Source organism: Scylla paramamosain, chromosome 25 (assembly GCF_035594125.1).
Source record: "Scylla paramamosain isolate STU-SP2022 chromosome 25, ASM3559412v1, whole genome shotgun sequence".
Classification (NCBI taxonomy): domain Eukaryota; kingdom Metazoa; phylum Arthropoda; class Malacostraca; order Decapoda; family Portunidae; genus Scylla; species Scylla paramamosain.
Genome location: NC_087175.1, coordinates 3997930 through 4022500, shown reverse-complemented (window position 1 = coordinate 4022500; position 24571 = coordinate 3997930). Strand labels below are relative to the sequence as shown.

Genomic DNA, 24571 nt, shown 5'->3' with positions numbered 1-24571 from the left:
ATAAACAAAAATAAATAAATAAATAGATAAATAAAAATAAATAAATAAAATGAAATTAAATAAATAAACAAATAAATAAGTAAATAAATAAATAAATAAAACAGACCAACTAAAGATCCACACACAAAAAAAAAAAAAAAATAATAAAAAATAAATAAATAAATAAAATACACACTACCTAAACTTCCCAGTGAAAAAGAAAAGTAGCAGCAAATAAGAACTGGCAACTGGTGCTATAGGCTATGAAAACAACAGAAATAAATAAAACAATGAATAAATAAGGGAAGAAAAAAAAATTCCTGAGGTGTAAGAGGAGCAAGTACAAAGAAACTAATACTTATCGATTCTTTGTTCTTTTAAACTTGGAGTATTTGTTATAAGGTAATGCTGCACTGGACAAGCCATCTGTGTGCTGCAAAGGAGAGAACAGCAACAGAACACTCACAGATAGATTTGACTTAATAATAATTGAAAAAAAACAATAAAAGAGAGCTAGCCAATGATGGATATAGATAGACGGAGAGATAAGAGGAATACAGGTAAACAGACAGGTATTATAGGTAAAGAAATGGGATATATTACAAGCAGATACAGGCAGACAGGTGACTGAAAGATAAACAGATACACATATGGCAAAGATACAGAGACAAACAGACAGACAGGTAAAGGAAATGATAACAGAGACATAGATAGATACACAGATAGATAATAAAGAGACAAACAGACAGATAGAGATAAAAAGATGACAGACAGATAGATACACAGACAGATGATAGAAATAAAGGGAAAAACAGACAGATAAAGATATACAAAGATGAAAATAGACAGACGCACAGACAGATGCCAGAGATAAATGGACACAGACAACTGAGAGGGAGAAAAACAGATGCATACTTATGTCTCATCATGTACACTTTCCATTTTCTTTTTTATTCTTCGTCACTGTCATCTGACTTGGCAAGGTTACCTCCTGCCACACATCAACAGTTCACTTGAGCTTCATAAAACAGAACACACTTTGTGATTGAATAGAGATGCACAACATTACTTTACCATCGGTAGAATATTAGTGGTGTTGCTCTTAAAATACTATACATACATACATACATATATAAATACTCTGAAATATTATAGGTAGGATCTTTAAATTTATATTATTTACACGCTTGACTCCATTGAAAAGTGAGAGGAATGGGGAGCTGAGAGGATTGGAGACCCTTTCTTCCTATTCTTCATCCTGCAGTGAGGCAAAGCAACCCTCCTCAACTCACTGCCAAAGCTTCAAGAGGATGCCAGTATGGTACAGACACATTACAGGAGATCCAGACCCTTCCCTCTTATTCTTCATCCTGCAGTGAGGCAAAGCAAGTCTTCTCAACTCACTGCCAAAGCTTCACAGGGACGCCAGCCTGGTACAAACACACACTACAAGAGGTCCTCAAGTTACGACTGAGTTTTGTTCCTACGCCATGTCGTGAACTGGTTCTTGGTGTATGTTGGAAGCAGCCTAAGTAAGCACCTGCAGTATGTCACTCACTTATGCTGATGCTATAGTCATAATGTAAGGCATAAAAATATAACTACAGTCGTCCCTCATTATCCACAGTTTCACTTTTTCATGGACAGCTGCTGACCACTAATTCAAATAACAAGAGGCGGCGATGAAAGGCAGCCTACCAGTGTTCATTGCTTTCTTTCTTGATCTTTTTAGTTAATTGATAGATAAAATGTTTGTCACCAAGTACATGCAGTTTTTCTTTACTTCAACAAGGCTTTAGGGGCTCAGGGGTGTTCTTAATTCTTTGGCTGCTATTTGGTGGAACTTTCCTTAATTACTAATCATTCTCAGACATCTTTACTTGCTTACCTACAGCCACCACCAAACTTTAAACCAGGTAAAAATTGCAAAAATTCTATTCTTTTCATCCCTTCTTTCTTGTAGATGCTTATAAAAATTACATGCATTGCTTTTGAACCTGTTAATTGTTTCGTATTGCAGTGAAAGTGTTGAGGGAGGACAATAATTTTCCATAGTTTTCCCTTACTCACAGGTGTGTCTGTTACCTGACCCCCATGGATAACGAGGGATGGCTGTACTGTATCTGTAAAGAAAACACATGGAGGACATACTGCAAATAAAAAAATAATGAAATAAGTCAGTAACAAAAAGGATATCAGCAAAGGGGAATGTACTGGGACAAGCACTGCCAGCGATGTAACCACGAAACAGTGAAAAGTCAAGACTGTCACAAACCAAAGACTCCCTGTACAGAATCAAATCACTGCACTCCAACACACCAAGTCTCTCAGTAACAACACTCATGGTAAGTAACAGCCTTGCCTTCACTGTATCCCATTCACTGACACACAGAAGCAGATACAAGTAAAAAGGAAAACTCACTCTCTCTCCATTTACTTCTCCTTCAACCTTACGTCCTCTGATCTAAGAATTCATTCGTTAGTCTATCAATTGTCATGTTGTGTAGGATTGTCACTGGATCAGGGAACGTCAGAGTGAGGGAAGTGTACCAGTAGTAGTGATAGTGAATGTACCAGGTGATGTGACTTCTGACCATAACTGTACTTCTCTGAGTGAATGGCAGCTGGAGACACAAGAAGGCAGTGCATAAGGTAACCACGCACCAGGCTGTTGTCGCACAATGAGTGTCACTACTGCTAGTCTCAGCATGAGGTGGTATACTAACAATTGCTTGCTATGAATAAAAATATACACATCATTATCACAACTTCACCATATAGAGAAAAAGGTCTCCTGAATACATATAATGGTATAAACTGATTATGAATAAAATACAAGTGGATAAAAAATAAATAGGTGGAAGTGGATAGGTAGGTATGTTTCATAGGGAGTGCCATGTGTAGGCCTGATGGCTTCCTGCAGCTTCCCTTATTTTACACCACATCTTGAATGCCAACACATGACCACTGACAAAACATACCAATGACCAGACAGTTGAGGAGAAAAACTACATAAAAAATAAAAAAAAGATGTCATAAAAAAAAAATCTTAAATCATATGTACACCTAACCACCACTATACAAACACAAAAATAGACCTAACAAAAACCTATACATCGTCACATTGTGCTTTGTCATTGACCGACACAGAGGCATACATTTTTTCAGCCTCGTCCACTTCCTTAAGCTCGCAGCATGCCCATTAAGCCCAAAAGTCCAATGCCAGCCCAGCCTCACCTCACCCTTACAGTCTTGGCATCCGCTACACAAGCCTACCCGCGCCTTTACTCACCCACACTGAACACTCAAGTACCCACAAATCCACAGAAACTAAGAATTAAAGCTGTGACTTAAATCCTGTTATTACTACTACTACTATTACTACTACTACTACTACTACCATCTGGACAATAACTTTACTGGAATTGATACGATTACTTTTACAGAGATGAATTTTAAACTACTATTACTACAACTATTACTACTACTACTACTACTACTACTACTACTACTACTACAAATAATACTACAATAATCACTACCACCACAACAGTAACTCTACTACTACTATTAATAAGACTAATCTTTTACTACTACTGCTACTACTGCAATAAACACTACTGCTACCACTGCTACAGCTCACCTACTCTACAGCACGCTATCCTGCAGCCTCAGACACAGTAGGGGGAGGTCAGAGCAGAGTGACGGGGGTGAGGGAGGGTAGCAGCAGGTCCACACAGTTGAGCCACAAATTAGCACAGGGCGGGTGGTATGAGTGTCCCCCGTAGGTCAGTCTGTTGCCACCACCCGTCAGGCACACGCCACACACCTCGCCCTCCCCCATCTGGTTGTCGTTCTCGTCGCTGCTGCTGTCTGTCTCTGGCTGTGGATGGGTTAGGACAAAGAGATATGACAGATAGACAGACACACAGATAGATGACAAGGATAAAGAGATAGATAGACAACTGAGAGGGAGAAAAACACACAAACTTATGCCTCATCATGTAATTTATAATCTGATATATAATTATTTCAAGGAAAGATGGTGGGGAAAGGTTATTTTTTCCTTACAGTACAAAAAAAACTAGATTAAGCACACACTCACACACACACACACACACACACACACACACACACACACAATCTTTAAGACTAACCCAAGTTAAACAAGACCTAGAAACAACACCAATACAAACTATACTTTTTTTTCTTTTTCATATAGGAGGGGCACTAGCCAAGGGTAACAAAAAGTATATAAAGAAAAGGGCCACTTGAGTACAGGACCCCAAAGTGAAGCCAAAAGGAATCACCAAAAAATTAGAGGATAAGTGCCTTGAAACCTTCCTCCTGAAAGAGTTCAAGTCACAGGAAGGAAGGGAATACAGAAGCAGGCAGGGAATTCCAGCACCTTAGAGGGCTTTTTTTTCTTTTATTATAATTTTCTTACCCATAACTGGTGCTCTTCCTAGATAAAAAAAAAATAAATAAATAAATAAATAAGTAAAGTTAATCAGAATAGAAAATGAATAACTGAGAATACTGGTTAACTTTTGCATTAGAGAGGGACAGAACAGCAGTGACAGAAAGAAGAAACTAGACAGTAGAAAGCCTTGAGTTGTACCACAAACATATCACAAACTACAAACAAGCCAAGACAAACAACAACCACTATCAATCTCACTTAACAAATTACCATAAACCAATCACAACAACCCCACAACCCCCCCAACAAGACCCACAACTCCCCCACTCCACCCCACCTTGGCAATGGCAATCTCCGCACCCGCCAGGATGTCCTCCCACAGCGTGCGTGCCTGGGACAGCAGCTCATCCACCCTGGTGCTCGTGGTGACCCTGCGACTCGAACTGCCAATGCGACCACACACCAGCCACACCTCCTGCACGTCTGTTGGTGTGTGTGATGGAAATATTTGGTGAGTGGGGGAGAGACTGGTGAGTGAGGGAGAGATTGGTGAGTGAGAGAAAGGTTTGGTGAGTAAGTGAGTCAAGACAAAAAGCAAAAGACAAGAAATGAATTTGTAAATACCTAGTTGAATGAATAAAAAGAAATGGAAAGCAACATAAAGACTAGAAATAAATAAACAAAAGGAACAAAGAGATATAAAATATTACAGTACAAATAACTGCATCTAGATGGTGGCAAAAACTCACAATGTAAAAAAATAAATAAAACTTCAGAGAACAAAAAAAGAAAAGAATGAATACAAATAAATAAAAACAACCCTCAGACCACAAAAACCAGTACAAGACCCTCAAAAAAAGACCACAAAAAAGACATCTGACAGAAAAATCAGAAAAAAACAAAAACTTCCGGATAGAAAAATCAATAAAAATATAATAAAATAGACCTCCTCAGACCACAGGGAAGGCAAGACTCACTGGCAAGGTAGTCCTGCATCTGTGTGGTGGCGAGGACCTGGCTCTTGAGGGAGGCTGGCAGGGCGAGGCTGGACAGGATCCCGTGAGCCTCCTCTAACAGCTTCACACTCCCCTCCAGACACCTCTCCCCAGGACCCTGTGTGGGCCTCCCCAGGGGGCTGCGTGTCCTGGGAAGGTGGCAAGAGTGGTATTAGTTGTTGTGGTGATGGTGATACATTTTTTTATATGTAGAGAGAGCATTAGAAAGATGAACTGCAAATTTAGAAATGGGGTTATGAGATCTTGAAATATACTTTAATATATATTTTAAATAGACTTACGACAAAATAGTGCAATTCAAAAGGTCAAATTTCCTAACCTAAGTTTTCTCAATTTTTTTTACACAATTTCTGTTCACACAATGCCTGCAAGTCTCTACACTACACATCACATAAACCGAGAGTCATTCCAAGTGTTCCATATTTATAAGCTGACGTGAATGACAAACATTTTATTTATGAGTTTAAAGTTAGCAAAATCAAAGAACTATATTTCTTGTGGAATATCAAATAATTCTCTCTCTCTCTCTCTCTCTCTCTCTCTCTCTCTCTCTCTCTCTCTCTCTCTCCCCCTCACCCTGCTGGCCTCCTCTCTGATGATGCTGTACTTATCCACCAGTCCCCCGCTGCTGCCAGTAGGAGTCTATCACACTCCCTGCTGGCCCAGAGGTGCTGTGCTGGGGTGCGAGGCTGCTGCTGCTGTTGTTGTTGTTCATTCCTGGGAGATTTGAGAGATATCACTTTACTGTCATTATTAGTGAGATGGAGGAGTAGAATTGTGTTATGCAAAGGATGGGAGGCACAGAGGAAGATGTAAGGGGCAGAAATAGTTGGAGGACACTTGTACATGGTGCTGACCTTCTAGACTCTAGAGAAACAGTAAAAGGAAGGAAAAGGAGAAGGAAAAGAAGGTGGTGGTATTGGAAGATGCAAGGAACAGAAACACTTGGAGAAGACTTGTACATGGTGCCGACCCTCCAGAGAAACAGTAAAAGGAAGGAAAAGGAGAAGGAAAGAAGGTGGTATTGGAAGACACAAGGGACAGAAACAACTGGAGGAGACTCATCCATGCCACCAACCCTTCACTCTAGGGAAATGGCAAAAGAGAAGAAAAGAAGAAGTGCACAGTCAGCCTTACCACCACTGCTGCCCCTTGCTCCTCCCGCTGGTGCTGGTGTGGGGTCAAGGCTCAGGCCACCAAACTGATCCTCCAGACAGCCAACATCACTCCTGTAGGAAGAAAATGTAAATAAATAAGAAAGATAAAATAAACAGTACAGAATTAAGTTAAGAAATATCACAAGAGGCTTACCTAAAACGAAAACTACTAACAGTGATACCAAGTTCCTGTACCCTCCCTTGAAATAAAAATTAGTATTACAGCCTGACAGTACTAAAATATAGGCTAAACACTACCTTAACCTAACCATTTATCATCTCAACTATACCTATAACAAAAAAAAAAAAGCAACAAGAAACTCCACTACAACATTATGAAGCATCACTAATACAAACCTCTTCCTCCATTACCTGAGCTGGAGAAGGAGCAAAATGAAAAATAAGTTAGCCATGATCTTAACCTAACCATCCATCATTGAAACTATTAACACAACAAAAAACCCACAAAGAAAACCACTGTAGCATTAAGAACCACAACTAACACAACCTCTCCTTACCTGGGCTGGAGGAAGAGGTCAGGGGAGTGGTTGGAGCCAAGGCCGAGAGTGTCCGATGCTTCCACCCCCACTGTCATCTCCAGGCCAGGCAACTCAAGGCTAAGGGGGAGGCAGGGATGGGTTAGTTGTGGGGGGCTGGCTGTGGTGGAGTGGTACAGGGGGGGGGAGAGAGAGAGAGAGAGAGAGAGAGAGAGAGAGAGAGAGAGAGAGAGAGAGAGAGAGAGAGAGAGAGAGAGAGAGAGAGAGAGAGAGAGAGAGAGAGAGAGAGAGAGAGAGAGAGAGAGAGAGAGAGAGAGAGAGAGAGAGAGAACATTAGAGTTAACATTTCAAACCCAAAACAATAACAATAAATAACATGTTTTCTTTAGTGTATAAAAAATTGCATAGTGTAGTAATCTAATAAATAATTTCATAACATAATAATTTTGTAACTCAGTATAAGTAAAGGAGAAAAAAACAGATACACAGAGAGAGACACTAAAAGACACACACACACACACACACACACACACACACACACACACACACACACACACACACACCTTCCCTTCACCCACCTTGCCACTGACTGAGTCTCTCCCAGGTTCTCCAGATGAGGGGGCAAGGACTGGCTACCTCCACTCACTCCTCCTCCCCCTTCAGTAGGCCCCATGAAGTCCCCAAAGTCCTCATCTTCCTCCTCCTCCTCCCCACCAATTCCCACCTGTGTGAATAAATAGGTTTTAGTGGCTGCGGATTAGTGAGGTGAAGATTGGTTGATGTTCTGATTTGGTACTGTAAAAAATGTGTATGACCTGACACAGAGCAATAAGTGACGACAAAAATACAAAGAAATAGAACCATGGAACAAGTAAAGAAAAAAATAAGGACAACACTAGCACAAAAGCATAAAATAAAGTCAGATAAAGTTAGAAAGAGAAAATAAAAGGAAAACTAAAAAAAAGAAAGTAAAATAGACAGACCACAAAACAACAGAAATGTAAAAAAAATCTAGAGAAAATAAAACAAAACAAAACAGCACAAAACCGAAAAATAAAATTGAAGTAATAAAAATAAACAAAATAAAAATAAAGACAAAAACAAACAAACAAACAAACAAACAAACAAACAACCACTTACTTTGAGCCAGGGGACAGAGAGTGCAGGTGGCGGAGGCAGAGAACCACCAGAACCATTGGAACCAGAGGCGGGTGGAGCAGAGAGGCCAGCAGGTGGAGCAGCTTCCTCAAATTCCCCAAATGGATCACTCCACCTGCTCTCCTCCTTCCGCTTCTGCTCCTCCTCCGCCCGTTTCATTGCCTCGTGGATGTCGGCATAGTTATCCGGCTGCTTGGGAGCAAACGCACTACTGAAATCTGCCTCGAAGGTTTGTGTGTCAGGGAGTGCCTCGGGTGGGGTGCTGTAGACCTCAAAGCTTATCGGTGAGGTGTTGCTGGTTCCTGACGCACTCTGACACTGCAGGAGGCTGGGTAGTGTGGAGGAGGTGCTCTGGGCAAGGCTAAGACTGGCCACCTCACTGCTGCAGAATTCTCCAAAGCTGTCATCTGCACTCTCACCTTCGTTCCCTCCCGTCGTCTCTTGCGTTGACAGTCCTGTGATCTCTCTGAACGCCGCGTACTTATCCTCCGCCATCCCGGGCTTCTCTGGTTGCAGGACTGTGGGAGCAGCAGGGGTGGATGTAGTAGTGATGGTAGAAGTAGTAGACACACCACTATTAACTGCACTTCCCTGAGGAGCAGTGGGCAGGGACGCACTTTGGAAGTCATCAAAGTCATCATCGAAACTTGCAGTTGGGGAAGGTTCGGGGGACAGGCCAAGCTTGGGGAGGTTCATGGCCTTATTCTTGTCAACCTGTGGGATTTCAGGCTTCTGGGCTGTCGCTGCTGTCACTGGGGGCCACACACCAGTACCTGCCGGCTGTGGTGCTGCCTGTGCTGGTGCTGTGAAGCCTTGTGATGCTACAGAAGGGACCTGAGGTGGCACAGTGCTGCTTGATGTAACAGTAACACTCACAAAGTCATCAAATTCATCATCGTCATTTGCCTGTTGGGTTGTGGCTATGTTGTTCTCTGCCTGCTGCTTCTGTTTGCTCTGTAGGTAGTCCTGGACCAGTGGGGCCAGTGCTGGATGGTCTATGAGAGGCAGGAGAGGCTCAGTGGTGGCAGCCAGGACGTCAGGACCTGTGATTGGCTGCCCAGACTGTACATTTGTGTAGAGAAGAAAGTGAGGTGAGATTAGATGGTTAAGTATACAAAAATATTTGTCTAAAAGAGGTTTGATGTGTGAGGAAGGGAGAGTGAGGTGGGAACATAAATAAATATTTGTCTAAAGGGGTTTGATGTGTGAGGAAGGGAAAGTGAGGTGGGAACATAAATAAACAGATGGTTAAGTATACAGAAACATTAGTCTAATAGAGGTTTGATGTGTATGGAAGGGAGAGTGAGGTGAGAACACACATAAAAACACAGTTACCTATACACAAACAAAGGGTCATATTCTGAAACACCTCTGCACTGCACCTCCACTACTTTTAAAAGCCTCTAGTTAAAGCTACATAAGTTTTTAAGGATGTTTCTACTGTTTTAGTGACAGATTAACAAGATTCTACATTATCAAAAGGAGAAATGAAATGAAAATAATGACAACTCAGGTAAAAACTAACAGGTCAGCACACACACACACACACACACACACACACACACACACACACACACACACACACACACACACACACACACACACACACACACACACACACACACACACACACACACACACACACACACACACATGCACCACCAACACTAAATAAGAATGTTAAGTGAAATAAAGATGATAATAACACAAGTAAATACAACTAATAACTAACAAAAACACACACCTGCACCAGCGCCACAAGAGCCAGCAACGCCAAGAACTCCTCCTGGGTGAGCTGTCCTGGTGCTGTGCAGTTCACCATCTCCCACAGCACTCCCAGAAGAGGCGGAGGCAGGGCGGTCTTCATCAACAACATATAAGCCCTACTTGTGTCCACCCAGCCCTCTGTCCCCACCACTAGCCCCACTGCCCTCTTGTAAACCTCAGGCACAGTACTCAAGTCCTTCAGCCACTGTGGGAGGATAACTGGACTCTTTCCCTCCTTCCTCCCACCAGCAGTGACGTCTCCCATGCCTAGAGGTGCTACGGGCTGAACTGGGGCCTGTGGTGCTGTGTTGTTTGGGGCTGGAAGGTTTGCGTTGGGGACGGGAAGGCCTGCGTTGCTTGTGGTGTCCTGGATTTGGTGCACGGGATGTTCTGCTGGGGTGGTGGTGGTGGTGGTGGTAGACGTGATGGTTTTCTGTGGGTGTTGGAATGTAAGGGAATAATTTAGGAAGTCTTCGCTAACTTCTTGCGGTAGAGATAACTAGACAGTGGACCAAAGCAGGAAATGTCTCTCAAAAGAAGACACTATAATGAGATACCTAGACTGTGACAAGTGAAAAGTAAACTAGAAACAAGAATAACATGAACTGCACACTCATTCACAGTCTTCTCCATCTATTTGTAATGGAGATAAGTAAACAAAAAGAACAAACCAGCAAATGCCTCACCAAATTAAGACAATATAATGAGATGATTTGAATGACAACTGAAAAGCAAACTAAAAAACAAAAATAACATCAACTGGACACTTATTCAGTCTTCTCAACCTGTTTGCAAAGGAGACAACTAAACAAAGGAACAAACCAGTAGATATCTTGCCAAATTTTGCCAATATAAGGGACAGCACATTAATTTATGCTGCAAGGATACACTGCCTCACACAGGACTAATCTATCACCTCTATCTCCTTATCAAGTCCATCTTTCCCACACTCACTTCAAGAACCAGATATTACGAGAATGCACACCACCACCTGGATTTCACACACCAGGGGAGTTTCTAAGGGATATGTTAAAGGGATTAAATATGAAGGGACTTTTTTATGGAATAATTTAAGGAGAAGTTAACAGAAGTTGACAGAATTAGATTATAAAGTTGATAGGACAAAACAGAACAGTGGTGTTAAGATGTCAGGGTTTTGTAAAGAGTGATGGTTTCTTCTGTTGTGAGTGTATTAAGCTTCCTGTCCTCTCTCTCTCTCTCTCTCTCTCTCTCTCTCTCTCTCTCTCTCTCTCTCTCTCTCTCATCCACAAGGCCATATCATCTCACTGCCAATATTGAAGATAGTGATTATAATGATGTTAATACAAACACATAAAAAAAAAAAACTAATTAGGAACACAAAAAATGAGAAAAGTCCATTAAATTTCCTGTAATAAGTACTGAAGAATCCAAGCAATAGCTAAATATGTAAATGAAGCAATAATACAACATAAGGAAAAAGATTAACAGCACAAAACATTGAGAAAAGTCCCTAATAAACACTGAATGACCCTAAAAAAAAATAAATAAATAAAATAAATCAATAATAGAAGTGTGGATAACAAGACTATTTTATCACCACCACCACCATCACCACCACCACCATCACCACCACCACCACAACAGCTGCCACCATTCACACCCTTATCACTCACACTGGCATCCTTTCCCAACAACACAGACTCACACTCCCTCAGTTGTGTATGTTAGTGCCCACCTGCCACTATCTCTCTCTCTCTCTCTCTCTCTCTATCTTGAAGCTTCCGAAGCTAACCCAACAGAGCTGCAGGAAACATTACTTGGGTTTGTGGTAAGTTAAGTCTTCTATGCCAAACTTAACTTAGATAATACACTAAGTTTGATAAGATTATTTAGTCCTTCATGCCAAACTTAACCTACCCTAATCTCAAACTTAAGTTAAGCTAATCAAAACACACACACACACACACACACACACACACACACACATATATATATATATATATATATATATATATATATATATATATATATATATATATATATATATATATATATATATATATATATATATATATATATATATATACACAAACATCACACATGCTTTGATACAACAAGTCAGTGATGCATACCACATATAACTTAACCTAACCTAGACAATACACACAGTTTGACATGATTATATACTCTTATACACCTAACCAAACTCAACCAAACCCAAACATCACACACACTTTGATATAACAAGTCAGTGATGCATATCCCACACAAGTTAACCTAACCTAGACACTACACACAGTTTGACATGATAATTCAGTCTTGCATGCCCAACATAACTTCACCTAACCAAAACATTACACACACCACAATTCACCCATGCATACCCAACCCAACCTAATCAAACCTAATACACACCTAATACACACACCACAGTTCACCCATGCATACCCAACCCAGCGTAACCTAACCAGGTGACTGAGCACCCTGGAATCACCTTGGGGGAGGCAAAGAGAGAGTTGACGTTCTCCAGCTTCTTCCAGTCAACCGCTGTGCCCTGGCGGGGAGTCTGTGCCTGGCTGGTGGGGGCGGCTGCTGGGTGGCCCCCTTGCTCCTCGGCCCCTCCACCCTGCCCCAGCCAGCAAAGCAAAGAGGGTGTTAAAAGAGGAACACAAGCACAATATATAAAGGGACCTGACTTTGCACCTAGCCAGTATACGATTCAGAAATGGTCGTGGGGCAAAAAAAAAAAAAAAAAAAAAAAAATAAATAAATAAATAAATAAAAAAAAATTATTTTAGTGATTTGTGATGGAGGTAAAATGTGCCACATACCATCAAAAGGGTTAATATTTGACCTTAACCCACAAAAATTACCTGACCTCAAATAGCAACAAGACTGACCTTTTTAACAGGTTGTGGTGATCTTTGCTTGGGTGCCTCCTTTACCCCTAAAATGCTCTCAATCATGGTGTCCGCACTCACACCCGTCTGCAGGAGAGAGAGAGAGAGAGAGAGAGAGAGAGAGAGAGAGAGAGAGAGAGAGAGAGAGAGAGAGAGAGAGAGAGAGAGAGAGAGAGAGAGAGAGAGAGAGAGAGAGAGAGAGAGAGAGAGAGAGAGAGAGAGAGAGAGAGAGAGAGAGAGAGAGAGAGAGAGAGAGAGAGAGAGAGAGAGAGAGGAGGGAGGGAGGGAGGGAGGGAGGGAGGGAGGGAGGGAGGGAGAGAGAGAGAGAGAGAGAGAGAGAGAGAGAGAGAGAGAGAGAGAGAGAGAGAGAGAGAGAGAGAGAGAGAGAGAGAGAGAGAGAGAGAGAGAGAGAGAGAGAGAGAGAGAGTGAATTACATATCCCAACTATCTCAAAAAAAGAAAAGAAAAAGAAAAAGAAAAAGAAAAGAGAAAAAAAGGAAAAAAGGAAAAAAAAAAAGAAAGAAAGAAAAAAACACATCTCTTCCTCTCACCTTCTTTGACGCACTGAATGCCTTGAGTCGCATCTTCTGCTCATCAAACTGCCTCTGCTTCATCATCTGGTCGTAGTACTTGCGCTGCTCCTCGGCCGCCCTGCGTTGTGCCTCCATCCACTGCTGCTGGAGGTGCTGTGGGAACTGTTGCTGTTGCTGCTGCTGCTGCTGCTGCTGTGTTAGGGTCGCCACTCCCATTGGTCCTACCGCCAGACCCGCCTGTTGGTGTGTGTGTGTGTGTGTGTGTGTGTAGAAGAAAAATAAATAGAAAAACAAATGTACAAAACTAAAAGGAAAAATACAAGTAGTGATGGAAGAAACACCCTTTACAATCCCAATCCTACATTAAAACACCCTTTATAATCCCAGTCCTCCACTAAAACACCCTTTATAATCTGAATTCTACCAAAACACCTTTAAAACACTTCCTACACTAAAACAGCCTCACGCAGCACCTCACACACACACTCACCTGCTGGGCCATGAAGTGCTGCTGTTGCTGCTGCTGCCATGCCTGCTGGGGGGCCATAAGGGGCTGGTGGGGAGCCATGTGGGGTTGGGGGGCTGCCATGTGGGGCTGCTGAGCCACTAAGCCATACCCCAGGGGCGGCATGTTAACCCCCGGCACCCACCCCTGCCCCATTCCCCCACCAGGCACCATACCGGGTCTGTGGGAGGGCGGGGTTAGTGAAACCAAGCTTGTATTGTTTTGTGTTTAATGGGAGTGGTAGTGTTTGCTGTTTTTCTTCACCTTTTTCATAATTATTTCTTACTTTATAGTCAGGTAAGGGTGGGAGATGGAGGATGATGGAAGAAGACTAGTGGAAGGATCAAAGAAAAGATGATGTGAGGAGGAAGACTGAGGAAGACCAATGAAAAGGCCAAAGAAGAGATGACAAGAGGAGAAAGATGGAAGAAGACCAATGGAAAGACCAAAGAAGACCTGGTGATGACGAGAGGAGCAAGATGGAAGACTAATGAAAGACCAAAGAAGAGATGACATGTGGGAGACAATAGAAGAGTAGGGGAAAGACCAAAGAAGGCCTGGAGGTGATGAGGGGAGGAGGAGGACATAAAGGTGAACATCAAGGGAGGGTTGCCTGCCACTACAAAAAGAGGCATATACTGGTAAGTTTGGCATAACTAGCATTACTTATACAGGGACTGCCACGTGTAGGCCCGACGGCTTCTTGTAGCTTCCTGATTTTCTGATGCACATAAATACACAACACAAAATGATATAAGTAAAGTGAAATGCTCAGATTACTTATAATGATGAGGACAACATGAAATAAATAAGGAGTAAGATGTGGTGGTTTGCCAAATACAAAGAAGGGAGCGTAATGTAATAAATTTGCGACACATAGATGTGAGGTTGGAAATACTCAAAATGGAAGGATCTAACTGATAAAACAGGTGAAATTTGCCACTGTGAGATGGGTAAATGGATAATACTGAAATATCATCAGTGTTTTCATCTGAGGGTTGGGTTAGGTTAGGTTTCGATTCATTCAGTTCATTAATTTCACAGGTGATCCCTTCACAGTGGAGATCACAACTTGAAAGTGTCACATTTTGCCCAGAAATAAAAAGTCAGTGTTTGGAGATTAACTATAATTAGTATTTACATAATATAAAACACTTTTTTTTAATATATAATGAAGGGCGTGGATAAGAGTTATATAACAACAATGAAGGGCGTGGGTAAGAGTTATATAACAGTGTCAAAACTATCATTCCAACAGGGCATTTCATGGTGGTGGGTAATACATATACCAATCCACCTTAACAAGCAGATGCACCTGGCCTTGGCTTACCTATGCTAATTGCCAACAACATGAGACATTTGCACCACGTGATAACACTGCACCACCACAGCCTCCCCTTGACGCACTCGCCGAGTACAAAGGCGGACATAAACAGACACACCTGGACACACCTGAGAAGCAAAACACGTTGACCTGCAATGACTCACTACCAGATGACCTTGACCTTAACACCTCACGCCCAGAATGATTTATTAATTCCACTCCGAGGTCACACGAGACACGGAAAACGGGTCCTCCCCTCATACAGGCATATCCACACTAAAAATATCCTCAATAAGACCTACGAATCTTGACCAGCGAAATGACTCACTGTAAGGGATCATAACTTTTCTTATCTCACGCCCAGATTGATCTATTTTATTACTCTGAGGTACGTGACACCTGGATGACCTGCGCTACTCTGCCCCGGGCCACACCCACCTGGGAGGCCGCCGCCCGCCGCCTGACATGGTGCAGAGTGGCTATAGGTGACCGACCCGCTGGCGGCGCATCAGCTGACCGCCGCCTGGGTTTGTTTCCGCCACACCAACGGGACACACTTCCCGCTCCTTTTATTGCTTTCTAGGGTTGACTATAGATTCTGGAAATTTGGAGGCATCTTTTAATCTTCTTATTGGTCTCTCTCTCTCTCTCTCTCTCTCTCTCTCTCTCTCTCTCTGTGTGTGTGTGTGTGTTCCTTTATGTCAGTCAAGGAGACGGGATAAATTATATATATATATATATATATATATATATATATATATATATATATATATATATATATATATATATATATATATATATATATATATATATATATATATATATATATATATATATATATATATATATATTATATATATATATATATATATATATATATATATATATATATATATATATATATATATATATATATATATATGTGTGTGTGTGTGTGTGTGTGTGTGTGTGTGTGTGTGTATGTATATATATATATATATATATATATATATATATATATATATATATATATATATATATATATATATATATATATAGAGAGAGAGAGAGAGAGAGAGAGAGAGAGAGAGAGAGAGAGAGAGAGAGAGAGAGAGAGAGAGAGAGAGAGATAAGGCAGGTGGTTTTCTTGCTGGGGTTCCCGTCGATTCCAGTAGGAATTATCAAGTGTTATGTGATAACTGAATAAAAAATAACGTACAATATCGTTCATGTTTTATTTCTTCCTGACTTACCTCAACAGGTTCACGCGGGACATTCAGAGGTATAAATGCCCTCTCTTCACCTCACTGATGAACCGATTTTCTCACATGCGTCAACTAAACTAATTTTTCAAGTACTGACGATGATTTATAATTCAACGCAAAATTAAATGTCGTTTCGGAAACTTACCAACCAAAATTTGTTCCGGCCCGTGGAGGACAGGGGGAGCGTACTGGAGGGGAGGGTGGCTGTCTGGTTCCACCCGGGGCCCAGGGCGGTGATCGGGCAGCAAGTCCCGCTCCTCCATTACCTCCTCATGTAGATATGATCGTCCACCTTCAGCACCTCACACCCGCAAACAAGAGGTCATCGTTAACACTACGCACCAATCACCAGATACTGCCATCAGAGGGGTCCTGAAGGGGAGTTAGGGGCTCCTCCATCCGTGGCAGTGTCTGGTGAATTGTGTGTAGTAGTTCATCAAAATTCGGCGTTCAGGACTTAACAGTAAAGGAGGAGACAATTGCTCTCCACAGTGCCCCAGACACTGCCATGCGAGGGACCTCTTTTGGGGAGAAGAGTGCGCCTTAATAATTCCTTGGCAGTGACTGGTGAGTTGTCAAAATTTTCTTCCTGATGACCTCTTGTTCGGTGTGAGGGGCTGGAGGGTTGCACCGCCACTGTCCCCACACACTCCTGCAGGCCTGGGATGGCGCCTTAAGGGGAAAAGGATTCAACCCAGCCGAGGAAAACCTGCTTCATCTCTTCGTTATCGTGAAACTCGCTTCGTTATGGCGATTCCAGCGTCGTTATCGTGAAATCCGCTTCGTTATCGTGAAATCTGCGTTATTATCGTGAAAATCGCTTCGTTATGCCGATTCCAGCGTCGTTATCGTGAAATCTGCGTCGTTATCGTGAAATCTGCGTCGTTATCGTGAAAATCGCTTCGTTATCGTGAAATCTGCGTCGTTATCGTGAAATCTGCGTCGTTATCGTGAAATCTGCGTCGTTATCGTGAAATCTGCGTCGTTATCGTGAAAATCGCTTCGTTATCGTGAAATCTGCGTCGTTATCGTGAAAATCGTTTCGTTAGGCCGATTCCAGCGTCGTTATCGTGAAAATTGCTTCGTTATCGTGAAATCTGCGTCGTTATCGTGAAATCTGCGTCGTTATTGTTTATTTATTTATTTATTTATTTATTAACTTTGTCATTTATCTATCTATTCTCTTGATCTTCTATGTTTTATTACTTTTCACTTAATTTACGTTTTATTAATTTATTTTGCATGGCGGGAATCTTTACCCTGCAGCTCACACACTCGCCTGTCCTTGACGTGCCTACACCCCCCTCTCTCTCTCTCTCTCTCTCTCTCTCTCTCTCTCTCTCTCTCTCTCTCTGTGTGTGTGTGTGTGTGTGTGTGTATGTGTGTCAGCCTTTCGGTTTACACTTAAGGAAAGGAGCGTAACGTGAAAATGAGGCCCCATAACAAAAACTGCATCATATTACGCTATCTCTGTGTGTGTGTGTGTGTGTGTCCGTCAGTCTGTACAGTGTAGACCATATTGTGAAACACTTGTGGCCACACCTCGACTACTTTCAGAAGGTTCTAGTAAGTCTGACTGAAGTGGCACGGGTTTTTAAGGGTTTAGATGGTTGTAGTGGCAGATTAACAGGATAAACACTCTTGAGAACCCGGCATATCATCTCTGTGACCTTTGACAATAACCGCGGAGAGAGAGAGAGAGAGAGAGAGAGAGAGAGAGAGAGAGAGAGAGAGAGAGAGAGAGAGAGAGAGAGAGAGAGAGACCAAAATGTTTCTGAATACGGGCCTGCCTTGAGGGGAGGGAATGACACTGGGAAAACTTCTGATTATACTACCTCTATAAGCTGTGATTCGCAAACTGTGCGCCGCTATTGTCATCGAAGTGCACCGCGACCACAGCTGACGAAAAAAGTTGACGGAAAATATGTTATTGTGACGGTGACTTGACTTTTCTAGATAAGTAGGCAGTAGTGGTGGCAGCGGTAGGGAGGGGCTGACCAGTGCATCTTGTGGTCAGTGGTCTGTGGGGCTCGCAGCACCGAGGAGAAACAAAGAGGGTTGTTGTTGTTGTTGTGTTGTAATTAGTCCTCGCCAAGGCATCAGGTGTGTCAGTGTACGCGCTTCAGCAATGGACAAAAATGCATTACTCTATTTCCTTTTACTTTCTTGTAGTGTAAAAAGCGCGGATACCGTGCCTGGCAGGGATGTGAAGCCAGGGTTTCCCCGGTCAGGTGCTCTTCCGTCTTATTGTTCAAGGTTCAATGCTGTCCCTCTCTCTCTCTCTCTCTCTCTCTCTCTTTTTCTTTTCCTACTTCTTGCCTAAAGTCAACAGCACAGCGCAATCAGGTTTTTTTTTCCTCCTCCTTTCCTGTTCCAATCCACCATTACCACAATAATAATAATAATAATAATAATAATAATAATAATAATAATAATAATAATAATAACAACAACAATTCACCGCTTTATTATGACAAGAGCAGGAACAGAACAGTAACTTGAACAACCAACAAACAATAACGAGAACACAAATCAAACTCAAGCAAAGAAGAAAAATAAATAAATGAATAAATAAATAGACAGATAAAAGAGCAAACAAAACAATACCACACCTGCCCATTTAATTCACCAGCCTTGTATCCCCACGTCACTCAACAGACACACCTGCATACACACCTGCACATTTTAACCATACCGATATTGTAACATTCGTATGTGGTATTTATTACAAACACCAGGTGGCTCAAGGATTTCCCCCTGGCCTTTTGAACGGCTGTAGAAAAAAAGGCAAAAAAAAAAAAAGTCTTGATCCTGCTCTTCATTCGTGCCCCGTTGCCATAATCTTGACATTTCACATCACTTTCTTATTTCTTATATAGTATAATACGCTGGATTGGGGCGTCCCTTAATAATGCGCGGACGATTTGTTCCTTTGTTCCTCACTGCCCCCTGGTGGAGAAAACAAACGAAGGAATGATGTACGGTAGAGAAAAATAAATAAAAATAAATTCCCCATTTCAACTCCTTCTGTTCTATAGTATGTATTGGCATATAGGGAAAAGAAAGTATAAGAGGTTAATTTTTCATTTTCTGGCCAACAAAACTAAATCACACGTTTCCGTACCAAAATAAGTCTCTGGAAAATCCTACGTAAAAGATTATAGGAGGAAAAATGTTTAGCATTGTAAAGGTTTAAACATTTTGGTTCTATTATCTGGACTATTTTCAAAGGCCGCGGATAATGTATGAGGCTGTCATGGGCGTTTCATGTATTTTTAATCAGTGATGTAAGGTTCTTATTCAACTATTGTGACAATCATGAAAACATCCTTGGAAATATATAACAGCTCTAGCTACAGTCTGTTCAACTGTCACCAGAACCATGAAAGCACGTGCCCTTGAAAACCCCAATAATTTCCACTAGAAACCGCTATCTTCCTTACCGTGTTGGCACTGTTTGAAGGTTTACCATGGTAAACGATGTTCAGTGATCTGGCAAACCGTGTCTCAGGTGCACCTGTAGAATGATTGAATGACTGATTAATAGGTTCATCGCTGTATGAAAAAGTATAACAAAGGAGAATGGCAGAGTCTGCCAGCCTCTTCCTGGGCAAAGGATAAAGTAAAATATTGAGAGGAAGGAAACTGCACATGCAAAAAGTTTTAAAAGCTATAATAACAAACAAGATGTACATGTATGTGTGTACAGCAGTACTACAATTACTATACAACAAACAGCTCACTAATCACCGTCTGTGTGCTGCGTCATTCCCCACATTTGAGGGACTGGCCAATGAGATACAGAAAGACACTGAAGAGAAAGAATTTGATTATGGAGATGAGGTACAGTGAATATTTATTCTCTCTCTCTACTTACTGTCACCCACAGCATCGTGCACCACAGCCACCAGCACCATTGCACAGAAAACGAGCACCAAGCGACCCATCTCAACGTTGCTTCTAATACTGGTCTCTCCTTCGCTTCCTGTCTGAAAGTGACCACCACAACCGCTCTCCTCCGCTTTAAATACTCTCTGTCCCATGCCATGGTCTTCCTGCATCCTGAGACCTCACTAAACAGTCGATATTGCTTGCGAATGATGCTTTCTTTTCACCCTTACGGACGGAATGCAAATACTTTCCATTTGAAGTTAGCTGGAACACACTGCTCGTGTGTGTTCGCCTTTCACGGAAAAGAATGAAGTGATTGTGATGAAATCTGGTAGGTGATTCCCCGTTGATCTGGGGAGTGATGTAGCTATGATTTAACTACTTCCAACCCCAAAAAGTTAGATTATTCAGGCAAGTTTGTCACCGTAACCCAGTTCTTGATAGTGGCGCCGAACATACACTGCTGGCTTGGATTTTTTTTTTTTTGTTATTTTATTATATAACAAAATACACTGTCTGGCTGTCTCATGGAGGTACAATGGGAGGAGTCGGCATGACGTCACGAAAGTGAAGCCAACGCACTATTGGTCCGCTGTCGCTCCTACCCCTTACACTCAAAACGTTTCTAGCTGAGCATTGAAAGTACAGAGAAACGCTGGTGTACCGCTCCTCACTTCCTGTTTTCTGTTGTTGCTTCCAGGCTAGCCAACATATCTGTGACCACAAAAGACTACAGTAGTGGTGTTGTACCGTGCCACCGGAATTCAGACGGCATAATTTTATCATACATACAAATTAGATCATACAATGTTTTCAACTTGGGTGGACTTGGGTGAGAGGTGGCAAGCTGTCTTTGGGGCGGACATATGGGTGGTCGAGATCATGTAAATTTACGTACATATACCTGTGCCTGTACATGTGCATATAGATGAAGAAGAAATAAACTATGTATCAGGTGAAAGATGGCCTGAAGGTTGACTTTTCTGGGTATACTGTCCTTCATATCCACGACTGCACGGTGTGCGCAGAGGAATGGCACCGCCCTGCAGACAGTTGACGCACCGGCCTGCTGCGCCCACACCGTGACCTGCCGCGGAAGACTCAGCCGGCAGGGAGGAAATACCACGAAGATGGGGACCAGCAAGAGGTTAAGGGAAGAGTGATGACTCTTCTATCAGCGCCATATGGATACGCAGCAATATATATATATATATATATATATATATATATATATATATATATATATATATATATATATATATATATATATATATATATATATATATAAGTAGTAAAGCCATGACAAACTATTATTCACTATTTCTGGTATTCACTGAGCAGTTGGCAGAGGACACACCTTTCTCACCAGATTTCAGTTTCATGTTGGTTATCCGTCGTTTTCTCACACGTGATTATAAGGCCAACATACAGAACATCATTGGACTTAAGGTAAGTTATTTCTTTATATAGCTTACATGAAACAAAATAAAAAAAAATAAATGAATAAAAAAAAATCAGGTTAAACTTTCTTGTGTTGAGTAACAATGGCATATTACCTCCTCACAAGTGTAATTTGATATTTATAGGCATGTTCCCTCTCCTCGGCGGCAAGCCTTCACCTGCACTGTCATCATTGCACAGTTACAATTTTAACAATTTCCACAAAAAAAAAAAAAAAAAAAACATTAATGAAACTACAAGACACAGATTAGAGTCTATAAATGATAAACTGCATCGCTTAGGCTGTTCATGGATTATGATCTAATACAAGAAGAAAACAATGAAAGTCCCAGGAGTAAACTTTGAACATCATCATATTAATTTTATTTACAAGTAACCAACACGTAGCTATAGTGATATACGATTTTACATATGTGTAGTCGTTCATGGAGTAAGATTTGTTGTTCTGTGTCATCACTCGCTATACTCTTGTTTACTTGTTCCATTCCTATCATAAAATATCGCACAGACAATGGAGCATTAGTAATTTGTCAATAAAACTCCATAACGAAGTTGATAATGGATAAAATACATAAATATAAAACATGGTGGTAGGATTTTCCACTTGTACAGGGGGTAAACTCTTGTTTACTTGCTCCATTTCTATTGCAACATATTCCACACACAACGAAACAATAGTAATTTGTCAATAAAACTCTACAGTCAATAAAATTTCATACAATAGTTAGTTTCTGTCGAAATTGTCTTCGGGAGGAATTTGGACGGTGGGAGTGACTTTGCTGCTTTTGCGCCAGATCGTTCCCGTGTCCAAATTATTCCCTGGAGAAATTTGACCCGGGGGAGATTTGACAGGACACCGTAGCAAAGAGATCCCACTTGATTGTTGCTACTGCTGCTAATGATGAGCGAGGCGGGAAAACGAAGTGTTTGAGTGAGCGTTGATGTGTCCGTGTTTTAAGAGTAAATACGTGCTTTTTGCGTGTCTGCATGCGCGAGTGCGTGTAGGAGGCATGTGTAGTGACCCTGAGGGACTGGTGGAGCCTTGCCATCTTCCCTGAGGCTTGAGGAGTGCGGAAAATAAGGTAAGTAGTTGGTCGTAATAGTAATGGTAGCAGTGGTGGTGGTGGTAGTTGTGGTGTTCTCTGCTTATGTTCCTTACCAGTTAATCAAAGATAAAAAAAAAAAAAAAACTGAATAGTCAGAATTAAAAGAAAAAGTACATTGAGGAGGGCAAGATAAATAAATTAATAGTAAAATAAAGGGAAAAGTTTAAGATACGTTTCAGTCTTGGCCAGCCACAAAAAAAAAAAAAAAAAAAAAAATCAGAAACGTTTTGCTCTCTTACCGCGAGTGCGTTCAAAGTCACAGAGATGACTAACCGGGTTCTCAAGCATGTTTCTCCTATTAATAATGTAGAAATGTTGTTAATCTGTTACTAGAACTACAAAAGCACTCTTAAAACTTAAAATCCGTATCACTTCACCATTATTAATGAAAACAGTCCTGGTGAGAGCAAAGCGTTTCTGAATGTGCGCCTCATTGTCAGGCTGTTTTGAAATGTCAACTGGTCCCAGAAAGATGAACAAAACCATATTTTTCGAACCAGATTCTTATTTACTTTAAAAAATTTTGTGGTATGTGTTTTGGATGGCAAGCGCAATGAAAAGACGCCAAAATTGAGGATTTGACTGTGCGGGGGTAGGAAAGGAGTAGTGAAGCACACACACACACACACACCGCGGTATCCTTGGCGCCCCGCCCCGACGAGCCACGCCGGGCCCCGGCCTTAACATTTTATGACTCACTGTAAGGGATCATAACTTTTCTTATCTCACGCCCAGATTGATCTATTTTATTACTCTGAGGTACGTGACACCTGGATGACCTGCGCTACTCTGCCCCGGGCCACACCCACCTGGGAGGCCGCCGCCCGCCGCCTGACATGGTGCAGAGTGGCTATAGGTGACCGACCTGCTGGCGGCGCATCAGCTGACCGCCGCCTGGGTTTGTTTCCGCCACACCAACGGGACACACTTCCCGCTCCTTTTATTGCTTTATAGGGTTGACTATAGATTCTGGAAATTTGGAGGCATCTTTTAATCTTCTTACTGGTCTCTCTCTCTCTCTCTCTCTTTCTTTCTGTGTGTGTGTGTGTGTGTGTGTGTGTGTGTGTGTGTGTGTTCCTTTATGTCAGTCAAGGAGACGGGATAAATAATATATATATATATATATTGTAACTTCACCACCCCGTGGGCAGTCACACTTACACTTTTAGGGTCCGGTGCTTCCTGCATACGTGACGGTGAACTTACCCTGCGGCGCTCCGTGTTCTCCCCTGGCTCCCCTCAGAAGGCGAGTAGTAAAACACACTTGTCGGCTTCTGGCCCTCTATTCTCCGTTGCTCACACTACACAGTAGTCCTATGCTGTAGCTCGGCACCCCGGGCCTCTTGTCGACCCTCGGAAGGCTTCTTGACGCCTCGCTCCAGCTCACAAAGGCACATACAAGTACAGGAGGCAGTGTCGGCGACGCACGCGCTTTCTTCCCTCACCAGTCTCTCCCGCCACTCTGTTTCCCAAACTGTTCCGCCACCAATCCCAGGGCTGCTACACGTCACGTGATACTCCCGAGCCCCAGGGTAGGCGGCCGGCGAGGTGACGTAGTGTGACGTCATCCTCCCCTTCCGCTGGGACTCAGTCTGGGTATCTTCATGATCTTGTCCTCTCGTAACACT

General features: G+C 42.0%; 2 protein-coding genes across 2 annotated transcripts in view; both read right to left on the bottom strand.

Annotated features, from left to right (window-relative positions):
* LOC135113112 (tubby-related protein 4-like) overlaps positions 1-3674 on the bottom strand; it is a 93848-nt gene extending 90174 nt beyond the window's left edge. The window contains exon 1 of the mRNA XM_064028161.1: positions 3623-3674. The gene's annotated coding sequence lies outside the window, so the exon portion shown is untranslated. The remainder of the gene's footprint in view (positions 1-3622) is intronic.
* The window catches only part of LOC135113004 (synergin gamma-like), a 26656-nt gene extending 2421 nt beyond the window's left edge, over positions 1-24235 (bottom strand). Inside the window, exons 1-16 of the mRNA XM_064027922.1 lie at positions 24105-24235; positions 15680-15839; positions 13903-14098; positions 13431-13649; positions 12880-12966; positions 12474-12605; positions 9975-10430; positions 8213-9292; positions 7651-7796; positions 7094-7192; positions 6556-6647; positions 6034-6135; positions 5762-5768; positions 5380-5546; positions 4740-4885; positions 1-3862 (exon numbers count right to left, since the gene is read on the bottom strand). The exon at positions 1-3862 is cut by the window's left edge and continues 2421 nt beyond it. Coding sequence (XP_063883992.1) covers positions 3671-3862; positions 4740-4885; positions 5380-5546; positions 5762-5768; positions 6034-6135; positions 6556-6647; positions 7094-7192; positions 7651-7796; positions 8213-9292; positions 9975-10430; positions 12474-12605; positions 12880-12966; positions 13431-13649; positions 13903-14098; positions 15680-15708 — 3150 coding nt within the window. The 5' untranslated portion in view covers positions 15709-15839; positions 24105-24235 and the 3' untranslated portion in view covers positions 1-3670. The remainder of the gene's footprint in view (positions 3863-4739; positions 4886-5379; positions 5547-5761; positions 5769-6033; positions 6136-6555; positions 6648-7093; positions 7193-7650; positions 7797-8212; positions 9293-9974; positions 10431-12473; positions 12606-12879; positions 12967-13430; positions 13650-13902; positions 14099-15679; positions 15840-24104) is intronic.
* Between the last annotated feature and the right edge of the window lie 336 nt (positions 24236-24571).